Source organism: Numida meleagris, chromosome Z (assembly GCF_002078875.1).
Source record: "Numida meleagris isolate 19003 breed g44 Domestic line chromosome Z, NumMel1.0, whole genome shotgun sequence".
Lineage (NCBI taxonomy): Eukaryota > Metazoa > Chordata > Aves > Galliformes > Numididae > Numida > Numida meleagris.
Window position 1 is genome coordinate 14,361,373 of NC_034438.1, and position 13,173 is coordinate 14,374,545.

General features: G+C 42.3%; 1 protein-coding gene across 1 annotated transcript; it reads right to left on the minus strand.

Moving 5' to 3' along the window:
• Nucleotides 970–2,848, minus strand: LOC110390143 (E3 ubiquitin-protein ligase Topors-like). The gene is made up of 2 exons (XM_021381339.1): nucleotides 2,364–2,848; nucleotides 970–2,085 (listed from the first exon to the last, which is right to left on the minus strand). The coding sequence occupies exon 2, from the start codon at nucleotides 2,038–2,040 to the stop codon at nucleotides 1,474–1,476; it is 567 nt and encodes a 188-aa protein (XP_021237014.1). The 5' UTR covers nucleotides 2,041–2,085; nucleotides 2,364–2,848; the 3' UTR covers nucleotides 970–1,473.

Consider the following 13,173-nt stretch of genomic DNA (forward strand, 5'->3'; position numbering starts at 1 on the left):
CACCAGCACAGAGCAGAGGGGCAGGATCACCTCCCTTGACCTGCTGGCCATGCATCTTTCGATGCAGCCCAGGATACAGTTGGCTTTCTGGGCTGCAAGGGCACACTGCTGGCTCATGTCCAGCTTCTCATCCACCTGTAACCTCAGTTTTTTTTCAGCAGGGCTGCACTCAATCCTTTTCAACTTGGGTTCATAATGTATCACTCATTCCCAGTGCAAAACTCATTCTTAAAAGGCCTTATTTCTGACATGCAACCTTTCCACACCTTGAAGTTGTGAAAAATAATTATGTTTTGCTTGAATAGCAGCCTGCTCTTGGATTGCTGTGGAAATCTCAGAATGCTCAGGGTTTGGAGCTTTGCTTCTCTGACAGGGATCAAGCCAAGGCATGCAGATCAACATATGGGCCTCATTACCCTGGCGTGGTATTTGAAACTACCTACCCCCTGAGAGGACAGTCAGCCTCCTCCTGCCTCCCAGCCACAGCCATAGGCTCTTGGGCTGGAGGAACTGGGTCTCCTGTTTTAGGGAAGTGTCATGGAAAAACTGGTGGGACTGGAGAGTGGCCAAGGACATTTGTGTGGGGAAACACAAGAAGGAGGACCCAGCAGGGATGGGGTTGTCAGCACGGCCAGTGGTCATGGCACCTGTCTGAGCAGTTGTAATGGTTTTATGATGTTATTGGTATTCCACATCAGAACATCATGTAGTGCAGTGGGAGTTAAAAAGTTAATGCTCCAGTTCCATGGATCATCGATATTTCTGGGTACCTGGTTCTCATAAAAGAAGAAGAACCACATCTCCCATGTGACTTCTGTTCCATTTCCATTTTCTATTTAGAGGGAAAGATAAAACTGCTCATGAGTCATGCGACTGCCACTTCTTTTACTGCTCATCACTGAGGTGTGTGCTCCCTAGCTGTCTCGCCATCAGCATTAGAGTAAGGCCTTCGGTTTTGGACACTCTCTCATTTTATTTGATTTATTAGCTTCAATTCCAATTACATTGTACTACATTGTGTTATCTTGTATGCTGCTATTTTATTTAGTAAATTAGTTTTCTCCCTTAGCTCACTGCCACTGTTTTGTTTTTAGGCCCATCTCCCTACCTTCTACCTTTTCCCCCTTGCCCTTCTCCCAGGGCGTGGGTCGATAAGTCCCCCTGCCCCAATAGTCATGGAACAGGGCCAAACCAGGCCTTTAGGAACTGTTGACAGCAGTTCTTTAGGACCCACAGCCACAATGCTGCTCAGAGCTTGGACATTCCTGCCCTGGTGCTTGGAAAAGGGAGGCTGGGAGACAAGGAGTGAAGCATTCTCTGTTGCAGCATTTACATTAAATGAAATCATCGCACAATCCAGGAAATCCTCCCCTATTGATTTAATGTGTCCTTGAGACGATGCTGGAAAGTATTCCCTGAAAGGGATTGCTCTTTGGTTTGGTAAAAGCCATGCCCTGAAAAGCCTCCAGATGTTTACTGGGCTCTCTGATTGGGGAGCTGGATCCGTAGAGGTGGCAGCTGCAGTATGCCGATGCAGACGTACTCTCCATCACCAGGGCTGACCGTGCGCTCCCCTGTTCTCGGCGAGCTTCGCTCCCCAGAAGTGTTTGTTGCAGGAGCCTGCTGGGAGCTGGTGCTTGAGGACCCTGGAGCTGCGTCACTCCTTGACACTTGGCCGCTGCCCATGGAACTCCTTCTCTCGGGGAACCCGTCATTCCTGGGCTGCCTGTGCCTCAGCGGGGATCTGCTCCTGGACCTCTCCCTGCCCCTTCTTCTCCGCCAATGGGAGGATGAGCCAACTACGTACTCTTGGTAGTTGTCATCTGCTCTCACCGTGTGCAGGACACGGTCAATAGGCTGCCTGCAGAGTGGGCACACAGGTCTCCTGGTAGCCCACCGCTGGATGCAGCCAGAACAGAAGCGATGGAAGCACGAGACCACGCATGCCATGTTGTTGATGTTGTCCAGGCAGATGGCGCAGCGATAGTCTTCTGATGCCTCCAATGGGCCTTCCTGCTGCAGATGGCTCCTGCTGGCCATTGCAACAGTGCTCCTCTCCTCCAGAGATTCCTCAGAACCTAATTCCTGGGGGAAAAAAAAAGAGGTGCCAAGGGCCTGAGCTTGCCTCATGCTCAAATACGGAAAGCAAATAAAACCCAAGAAAGCAGTGGGAGAGGGGACGTGAGAGCCTCCCAAAGGGTCTCCTTGAGGGCTGATAGGCAGCAGCAGCCCTTGGGCCAGGCAGACACATGGGCTGACTTCCCTCCATGCCTGTTCCCTTGGCTGCCCCCAGGCCCAGACTAACCAGACTGTTGCATTATCTCTCAGACAAGCAGCAGGTCTCAATTTAGTCAAGAGAGTACCTGAAGGAGGTGATCAAGGAAGACAGACAAACTCTTGGAAAGTCTTCAGAGGTGCCAAGAGCTCCAGCACCTCCTCCTGCCTATGTCCCCAGGACAGATGACCTGTGGGACCTGTGGCGCCTCACAACTGAGCAGAGGGCTGAGCCGCACCAGCAGAGGCTGCCTTCGCACAGCCAAGAGAGCTGCTGCCCTCCACAGAGCCAAGCTTCAGCACCTGCCCAAGGTCCTGCTCCAGCCTGTACACTGTGCCTGTGCACCCGCAGGAGCAGTGGCCCAACTGTGCGGGGAGGGACCTGGGGGCTGCAGAGTGGTGAGGCCGTGGGCAGTCACAGCCACTCCATTCTGACATCACAGGGGACCAGGAGAACCACCAAGTGAGGAAGGCAAGTGCCCCAGAGGGGCAAAGGGCGCTTTATGTCCCCCTGTACTCAGCACTGGTGAGACCACACCTCGAGTACTCTGTCCAGTTCTGGGCCCTTCACTGCAAGAAAGACATTGAGGCTCTGGAGCGTGTTCAGAGGAGGGTGACAAAGCTGGTGAGGGGTCTGGAGCACAGGCCTTATGAGGAGCAGCTGAGGAAGCTGGGATTGTTCAGTCTGGAGAAGAGGAGGCTCAGGGGAGACCTTGTCGCTCTCTATAACTACCTGAAGGGAGGTTGTAGTGAGCTGGGGGTCAGCCTCTTCTGTAACTAGTGACAGGACGAGGGGGAATGGCCTCAAGTTGTGCCAGAGGAGATTTAGGCTGTACATTAGGAAATTCTACTTTTCTGAAAGAGTGGTCAGGTGCTGGAATGGGCTGCCCAGGGAGATGGTTGAGCCACCATCCCTGGAGGTGTTCAAAAAACATTTAGATGTTGTGTTGAGAGACATGGTTTATTGGTGGTAGGCAGATGGTTGGACTGGATGATCTTGTGGCCTTCCAGAGGTGGTTTCTGATTGTCACAAGCCTGGTGTCCCTGAGCACATGGGCCTGGCGCTGGGCAGCAGAGCAGATTAGGCAGGGGAACCCTGGTGGCCTCCTCCCTCAGTATCCGCGGAGTGCCATGGCTCAGGTGCTCTGAGGAGCATGGAGGCCTGTCTGAGGAGAAGGACTTGTACCTTGTCACCAGTGGGAAAGCCCCAGGGATCACAGAATGGTGGAGGTTGAAAGGGACCTCTGGAGACTGCCTTGTCCAGGCACACTATTCAAATAGTCTCACCTGGAATAGGTGCCCCAGGACCATGACTGGAGAGCTTCTGGTGTTCTTCAAGGAGGGAAATTCCATCACTTTTCTTTAAAAAAAAAAAACTTTCCTGATATTCAGGAAGAACATCCTCTGTTTCATTTTGTTTCTCTTACCTCTTGCCCTGTCACTGGGCCCCTCAGAATGTACTGGTGCCTGAGTTTGTTCCTCCTCATGCAGTGCAGGTCTTTGCAATCTCTCTTGTTGAACTTCACAATAGTCTTGTCATTTTTGCGACTTGTCAAGGTCAGCCTGAATAGTAGCATGACCTTCTGGCCTATCAGCCACTCACCCCACTTTTGTACCATCTGCAAACTTCTGAAGCTGCATGCTGCCCCATCATTCAGATCATTTGCCTGGATAATTAAGATGTTGAGCAAAATTGGACCCATTATTGACTCTTGATGTGCAGCAATAGTTACTGGCCTCCTACTAGACTTGTTTCACTGACTGCCACCCTCATATGTTCAGCCAGTTTTCAGGATATCTGATTGTTGATCCATCCTGCACTTTATCAGCTTCTCTGTGATCATAGTATCAAAAATCTTACTGAATTCTAGGTAGACAATATCTCCTGCTCTCCCCACATCTGCCAAACCAGACATTTCATCATAAAAGGTTATCACATTGGCCAAGCATATAATGGGGAACACTTTTGAATCTGCAATGTCTGCATTGTATTGGAGCAGGTGGACTGAGAGCACAAAGCTTTCTTCTCCATCTGGAGGCAGCTCCTCCACTCCACATTTCTGACTGAAATGTGAATAATGGAACAACTGCATCTTTATGTATGAGGGTATTCAGTAGAGGAAAATGTAAGGATATTCAGTTCCTTCCTCCCTTTCCCAGTGAACTTTTGCTCCTCATTCCACTTAAACTTTTTAATTGGGTGTTCAGAGGACAAAAGTAATGGGAGACCTGAATCCATGAAGTGTTAAACTGCTTTTATTCCTCCACAATGTACTCCTTGTTCTTCGAGTTATCCCAGGATAAGAAGACACTGCTCTTATGATTCCCTGGAGTATCCAGTGATTAGAGATTAGCGCGTATAAAATGTTGATGTCAGTGCGTGTGTGCACTTTTTTCTCAGATATTGTTTGATCTGCATTATCTCTAGTAGTAGGATATTTCCACTAACAGATAGACCAGTAAGATAAAATTCCTAAAATAACCTCTTAAAAATCTTCTTCAGTCAAATCAGATCAGCAGTATGTTTTGAATTTTTAGTTTTGTTTAGTCACTGCATTCACAAATGCAAACTCTTTTCCTAGTTGGTGCAAAATAAAAGTTTAGAGACCATAAATATCTGAAGTGGTGCTTGACTGAAGGTTTACTAAGGTTAAAAATATGTGTAAACAATTTAGGAGTCTGAAACAGACTCTCAGAAGGGCATGACACACCAAGGACTGGATTTCTAAAGTTAGTTGCTTGCTTAACCTTGGGGCCTGGAACTATTGAGAAGTTAATAGCAATTTTTGGCTAATAACTGTAGTTAAAATCCATGCCTGCTGTAGCCCATCTTTCTGCCTTTCAGAATACCCTGAGTCTGCAAAGCAAACTCTAAGAAACTAACAGGCTCTATCAGGTGCACTGGAGTGCAGCTCTATCTTAATCAGCCACACTCGTATACTTGAACTCCCCTCCAATTGGTAGCTGGTGGAAGTAGCTTTGGAAAGTTTTTCTAGTTCACATTCACTTTGCCCAACAGTTTGGGTGGGTTCCTACACCTGCATGAGCTTGTGGCAGAGGGACATAGTTAGACGCTTCTGCTCCTGCTTCAGACAGAATAATTTGCAATAATATAGAGTAACAGAGAGGGTGGTGGTGGAGGTGGTACTACCTCACATCCCAGATGGCATTTTCTTAGGTGCCCTCCAGTTTCTGAAACAGTTCAGAACAACAACATTCATTAGTATGGACTTTAGTGCGAGTGAGCTGTCTGCACAGAAGCCGGTGATTAACACCTCTGAAAATCTCACTCTGGGAGTAATCTGGGCAATTTTACCCGCAAACTGTTCTGCTCCTCGTAGGATAGGCTCAGTTGCATGTCTGTCACCATTTTCCTTAGTGAAAGCCATCTCTCCTGGGAAAAATAAAAGACTATATAGAGGTTAAAAATGGAAGAAAATAAGAGTGGAAAGATTAAAATAACAGTACTTTGACTTGTGACTTCACCATGGTGGGTACACCTGCACAGAGATGTTTTCAGAACCAGAGCCAAAGTGCTAAAACTGTAAAACCAAGTTTTCCTTGCTTTTGAATCTGCAGTTGATTATGGAAACAAAAATGGTACCCATAAAGCTTGAGGCAAATTTTAAGGGCCTTAATCAAAACCAAAAAATGAACTGAGAAATATTTTAATCTGCCAAAATTTGTGTGCAGAGGTTCTGTGTTTCCTCTACAAGATGTGATAATACCTCCCTGTGTAGCGGAGGGTATTGGAAATATTGGTGTGAGAGCAATCAGAAGATTAAGGAAAAGGATGCTTGAATACAGCAGCCTGATCAGTCAGGGAATGAAGTAAATGTTTTTAATATTTTGCTTTTGTAGGTAAATTCTCATAATTATAAGCAGCTTCTCTTTTATTTCTGAGTTTTTAATTTACATTTGTATGACTGACTTGAACAATTTCATTATTTTTCCTCCAAAATGTAAACTCAATTTTTTTTTGACTTACATTTCTTTCTATTTGTGTAATTAAGCAAGAACTTGGTGACTTGCTAGTAAATGTTGAAAGACTGGCAAAGACTGAAATATTTCTTAAAAAAAAATCAGGTTATTTTGCATTTGTTTAAGAGAGACAGAGTATCATATTTTGAAAAGCCTGTCAGGTGCATATTTATATTTCTAGATCACAGTTTGACATATAGACCATCCACCTTTAATGTTCAAACTTATTTTCTGATCTTAAGTGACCAGAATGTATTTAGTCCAAATTCTAATGATTTTTCCATGAAGATAAAATCTACCTGAAAAAGTTTACTCCCTCTAAGCACTTCCCTCCTTTGAAACACAATGTAAATAGATTGTTGAATAACAGCCAAAATTAAAATCAAGTTATGTATACCCCAAGATTAAAAAAAAAATGAGACACAGAGAGGGAGAGAGGAGAAAGAAGACAGAAACTGCAATAATAAAAATTATCTTTGTAAAAAGCACGCTTGCTTTGAGTTGTCCAGTGTTCCACAGTTTATTTCATCATTCTAACTAATTTAATGTTTTCATGGCAATAGAAAGTCACAGCAAGTAATAGTACTACTTTAAGATACTCCAAAATCTGAAACATCAGAAGGAACAGAACTCCACAATCCAGAATTCTCCATTAGGCCTGAGGGCATAGAGAGGTGTCAGGAGTGCAAGCGTGCACAGCTTGATGAACTTTGCAAACAACAGACCAGCTTGCAAGAGCAAATTACCAGGCAGTGTAGTACCTGGGAATCTGAGTGAGACTGATGCATGGTATTGGGCACTGACACAGGCAGAATGACAACCCTGTAAGGGGAAGAATTTAAGCTAGCTTAAAACCATAGAATTATAATCACAGAATGGTTTGGGTTGGAAGGGCCCTGAAATATCATCTAGTTTCAAGCCCCTGCTGTGGGCACAGCTGCCAGCCACTAGATGATGCTGTCCAGAGCCCTAACTAACCTCTCCTTCAACGCAGAGAACGTCTCCTTCATCCCTCTCCAGGTATGGGGCATCCACAGCTTCTCTGGGCAACGTGTTCTGGTGTCTCACTGCGCTCTGACTAAAAAATTTCCTCCTAACATCTAATTTAAATCTGCCTTTTTTTTTTTAGTTTAAAACTCCTATCACTATTTGACTGTACTAAGATTGGTCTCCCTCCTGTTTCTAAGCTTGATGGACAGACAAAAGAAGAGCAATTTATGTTATCTACTTGGACTTCTACAAGGACTTTGTTATGGTCACCACATCCTTATCTCTAAATTGAAGAGTCATGGATTTGAAGGGTGGACTATTCAGCGGATAAGGTATTTGTAGGATGGTTGCAGCCAGAGGGTTGTGACCAATGATTCCATGTTTAGGTGGAGGCTGGTGATGAATGGTGTCCTGCAGGGTCCATCTTGGAACTGGTGCTTTTTAGCATCTTTACTAATGAAAGACAGTGGAATTGAGTGCACCCTCAGCAAGTTTGCAGATGATGTCAAACTGAGTGGTGCAGTTGATGTGACAAAAGAAACAGATGCTATCTAAAGGAATTAGGACAAGCTTGAGAAGTGCGCCCATGTGAACCTGATGAGGTTCAACAAGGTGCTGCACTTGGGTTGGGGCAATCCAAGACACACGTACAGTCTGGGAGAACTCACTGAGAGCAGCCCTGTAGAAAAAGACATGAGGTTTTTGGTAGATGAAAAGCTGTACATAAGCCAGCAGTGTGCGCCTTTAGCCCAGAAGGCCAACTGTATCCTGTGGTGCATCAAAAGAGGAGTGGCCAGCAGGGAGAGGGTGGTGACTGTGCCCTTCACCTCAGCCCTCATGAGGCTCCATCTGCAGTACTGTATCCAGATCTGGGTCCTCAGCACAGGAAAGATGTGGAGCTGTTGGAGTGAGTCCAGAGGAGAGCCATGAAGATTGTGTGAAGAAAGGCTGAAACAGCTGGGCTTGTTCAGTGTGGAGAAGAGAAGGCTTTCAGGAGATCTCATTGCAGCCTTCCAGTACTTGAAAGTTTATAAACAAGATGAAGACTAATTTTTACATGGTTGGATAGCCACAGGACAAAAGGGAACAGCTTTAAACTAAATGAGAGGAGATTTAGATTAGACGCTGGGGGGAATTTTTTTACCTAGAGGGTGGTGAGGGACTGGGGCAGGCTGTCCAGAGAAGCTGTGGATGTCTGTCATCCTTGGAGGCATTCAAGTTTAGGTTGGATGGGACCTTGGGCAGCCAGATCTAGAGGGTGGCAGCTGTGTCCATTGCAGGGGGGTTGGGTCAAGATAATATTAAATGTCCCTTCCAACCCAAGTCTTTCCATGATTCTGTGTTTCTGTAAGAAATTTAAATATAAAACAATATTAGGCACTGTAACAATGAAATCAGAAAAGGACTGAAAGCACAAATTCTTAGTTAAGAATGTCTATTTTTAATGTTTTAAAATATTCAATGTTTTAAAATATTTATTAATTACAGAGTATTTTTTTATTTTCATAGGAAGAATGTTCTTCTGGATGTTCTTTAAATAATGAGACGGATTTAAGTGAGCTTGATACATTCATCAAGGTCAATTTTCTTATTTCCAGTGTAGGAAGGGAGATGCTTTTTAATTGTATTGTGGTTGCTATTTTAGTTCCTTTCTGTACTTTCAGTTTAAAGAGTTCAGTTCTGATCTCATCTTTGGATGCCCTGCCATACTAAAGTCACTGAGGTTATATTCATGTAAATGAAAGCATTTCTTAGTGATTCATGAGTATCTTGAATTAAATACAGTAAGACAAGTTCTGTGTTGGTTTATAGCTTGTATAATGAAGTCACCTACCATGTGGATTTCTCGGGTTGTAATTCAGCATACAGTCTGGTCAGAGTTCTGTTCCTAAGATGAATAGCGTGAATATTTCCTTATCACAGCCATAATTCAGAATTTTTAGTTAACCTAAAGACAAAGAGTTATATAGGCAATTTATTACGAAATAGCTACAGTCTTAAAACAAGTGTTTACTTCAATGAATGTGCTGAAATATTAACATTTAATAGTTTCCATGTGTATACTGTGTAGAATAATATTAAATGACTTGTTATTCTTTTACTGATACAGGAGTTCTAATAAGCAAATTTGCTCATGCTAAAAATATTATCTAATCACACCAATATTATATATTTTTTCCAAATATTTGGATACAGATATTAATATTTCAAATGTTTTTTTTTATTATTTTTATTTTCTATATGTAGTGGTAAATTGAAAAATGTATTAGTTTTCTTGCTTCAGTTTTTCAGGCTCAGTGTGAAAAGCATTTATGCCATAACTGACTGTACTAATCATAGAAATATAGAATATGCCTGCTTGAAAGAGACTCACAAGCATAATTGAGTCCAACTCCTGCTTCCACATGGGATGACCCAAAATTCAAACCTTATGGCTGAGTGTTCTGTCCAAAGACTTGTGCTCTAGCAGCTTGGGGCAATGACCGCTGCCTTGGGGTACCTATTCCAGTGCCTAATTACCCTCTTGCTGAAGAATCTTTTCCTAATACCCAATCTGAACCTCCTCTGACACAGTTCAATGTCATTCCCTTGGTCCTATTGTATAAGTTTGGAAATATTTTATTTTATATATATCAGGTTATGTTCAGATGCCATATATTGGACACCTGTTGCTCAAAGTGTGATGTACAAATTATTCCTATGTTTTCTAGATTTGACTTTCAGTTCAACACTCATGCAAATTTTGTGTTTACTGAAATGATCAAATTTGTTTTTCACAAATGGCTAGAAGTTTACTTTTTATTCAGCATGTACAGATAGGCAAAAATGCATGAATAAGGTCATTAACAATGTTTTTGCAGAAGTATTCTTTAAACCATCTCTAGCAGTTCTACATTTGACACAAAAATAACAGATATTTTTCAAGTGCAGAAAAGTGGAACAATCAACTTTTATATGTTTTCAGTGGGTCTGAGCACCTAAATGTCTGTGTTTTTGAAAATCACCACCTAATTGGGCGTAATAGGAAAAGTAGAACAAAATTCTTTTTGTCAATATGTAAAGCTAAGTCATACCTTTCTATGTTCTGCAGCCAAAACAACCTATGGGTATATTTTTTCCTCATCTGAAAATAACCCATGAATATTATAGGACTTCATATTGAAGTTAAAAATCAACCTTCCCTTGTATCTGATCCTTTAAATGATCTTATTCTTTCACAAAGAAACTTCAGCATCATAAATGACTACCTCTTCTGTAGATTCATGTTAGGTTTTTTTTTTTTTTTTTCAGGAAGTTGAGTATATACTTTCATGTATATGAATAAAAGTCAAGTATCAAAAAGAAATATTTGCTAAATCCCACAGACACAACTCAGTTCCCCAAAATAAATGTTTAAAAATTCAAGTATAAAACAAGTAAAGAAACAAGTCTAGTTACTTAATTTAATCCTCGTGAATTGTTTGACAAGGCTGACTACAATAAAATACTCACAAATTGGCTTTGAAACTTGTATTACTCAAAAAGATTATTCAACCTTTAATTGATCTGGAATAAATTTGAGAATCTTCACATCCATGGACAAGCCTCAAATAAATGAAGCAAGTAAATTTATGAAATGACTTAACTGCAGTAGACAGAAATTTATCTTTATTGGAGTTACTGTAACATTGTTAATGTTATTTTTAAATTAGCTTCAGCTGGATGAAAGAGTTGTCATGGATACCAACATCATTATTTCCTGTATCTACCCAAATGACGATTTATAAAAGTTAAAGAAGAGCAACTGAACTGGCTACTAGAGAATATTATTAGAAATCAGTTATGCAAACTCTTGGCAAAAGTGCACAGTCTTACACAGCTTTTAGTTATTTGTTGAATGATTCAAGTATATACTTGGAGTGTATGTACTTATAACAATAGGTGAGCTTTCATCTACCACTGCTACTTGTCTGCAGAAAAGCTTTTCTTGATTTGATGGATCACGCAGGAGGTAAGCACACGAGGAAAATGAACATCCATAAGTGTTTGGGTCCCTATAAGATGCATCCTGGAGTCCTGAGGGTTGATGTAGGCTGATGTGGTCACCAAGCCACTCCTGATGATATTAGAAAGTCATAGCAGTCAGGTGAAGTCCCTGGTGACTGGAAAAAAAGGCAGTATAGCACCCATTTTTAAGAAGGGTAGAAAGTATTACCCAAGGAACTACCGACTTGTCAGTCTCACTTGGGAAAGATCATCAGGCAGATCCTCCTGGAAACTTTGCTAAGGCACATGGAAGAGAAGAAGGTGATATGACATAACCAGCATTGTCTCTCCAAGGGCAGGTCCTCAGTGACCAACCTTGTGGCCTTCTATGATGGCATAACTGCATCAATGGACAAAGAAAGAGCCACTAATATCATCTATCTGGACTTCAGTGAGGCCTTTAATACATTCCCCATAGTATCCTTCCCTCCAAGGTGGAGATACAGATTCTATGGGTGGACTGTTCAGTGGACGAGGAACAGGTTGAGAGATTGTACCCAGAAAGTGGTGGTCAGTGGCTCAATGTCTGGATGGAGATGAGTCACTAGTGGTGTCGCTGAGGAGTCAGTACTGGGATCAGTGCTCTTTAATATCTTCATCAATGACATTGACAGTGGGATTGAGTGCACTTTCAGCAAGTTTGTGGATGACACCAAGCTCTGTGAGGTTATCGACACACCTGGATGCGAACTAAAGAGACCTAGACAGGATGAACGGTGAAGGTACCCTGCCCCTGGAGACATTCAAGGTCAAGTGGAATGGGGCTCTGAGCAACCTGATCTAGCTGTAGGTGCCTCTTTTCACTGCAGGGGAGTTGGACTCGATGACCTTCAAGGATTCCTTCCAACTCAAATAATTCGATAGTTCTATGAGGTAAAAAGTATCTCTGGTAACATTCTACACAGCCTGATTTTGTTCACATTTTTAGACAGAAAATGAAGTTGTGTTCAGACTTTCAGTCCCTGATTAGAGTATGTTTCAGATTTGTTTTGAAACCAAAGTGTGGCATAATTATGATTTCTGCAATTGCATTAGTGGCATTTTATTCATTTGAACTGCTGTAACAATGTGCCTGAAGTGCTTTGAGCCTATAATTGGTTTTGCTGCTTCAGCTTCATAGGTGTAAGTTACTTTTCATTCCAGATTGTACAAAAACAGAGAAAAGATACAAAATATTCAAATATTTTTCAAACTGTTGATGAGTTCCATAAATAAATGACAGTCTCTTCTAAACATTTGTAGATGAAAGTTTATTAACATGTTCAGAAGCTTTGCAGTACATGAGGAAAACATGCTAATCTAAAACTCGCTAAAAATACATTTTAAAGGAATTTATTTTCTAGTAATTTTTAGGCTGAAATAAAGATTTTTTTAAGATATATTCCTTTTGTATCAATTCGTTTTATTGCTTGATTGTAAAAAGAAACATGGCTGATAGATATTGTCCTGTGGTAAGTGATCTCAGAAAAAGATGGGAATATGAGTGGAGTCTTCTGAGTTAGCGGTGAGAAGAAGCACATGGGAAACTAAGATGTGCAGTAAAAGGAGGTAAAAAAATGAAGCTGAACTGGAAAGATAAAGCAATAAGAGCTGGCAAATTTGAGAACAGATGTACTTCATGTTGGCATTAAGTCAGGATTCACCTCCTGTCCCACAATAAGGGGCATGAGTGAGGAGCCTCCTTATCCTTCCCTCACTGGGATGAGAAGAAGACAAGTTTCCAGGGGGAGTTTTGTCCAAGAGACATGGAGGGAAAACTCTGGCAAATCAGGAGGAGGCAAGGGGGCCCATATGGATTACACAGGTTAGGTGGGATGAATCTGATCCATCCACCTAGTGTAGTCCAACTGTTCTAAAATCATGTTCCATTCTGAAGACTACAATGTATTGAGCAGAATTTGT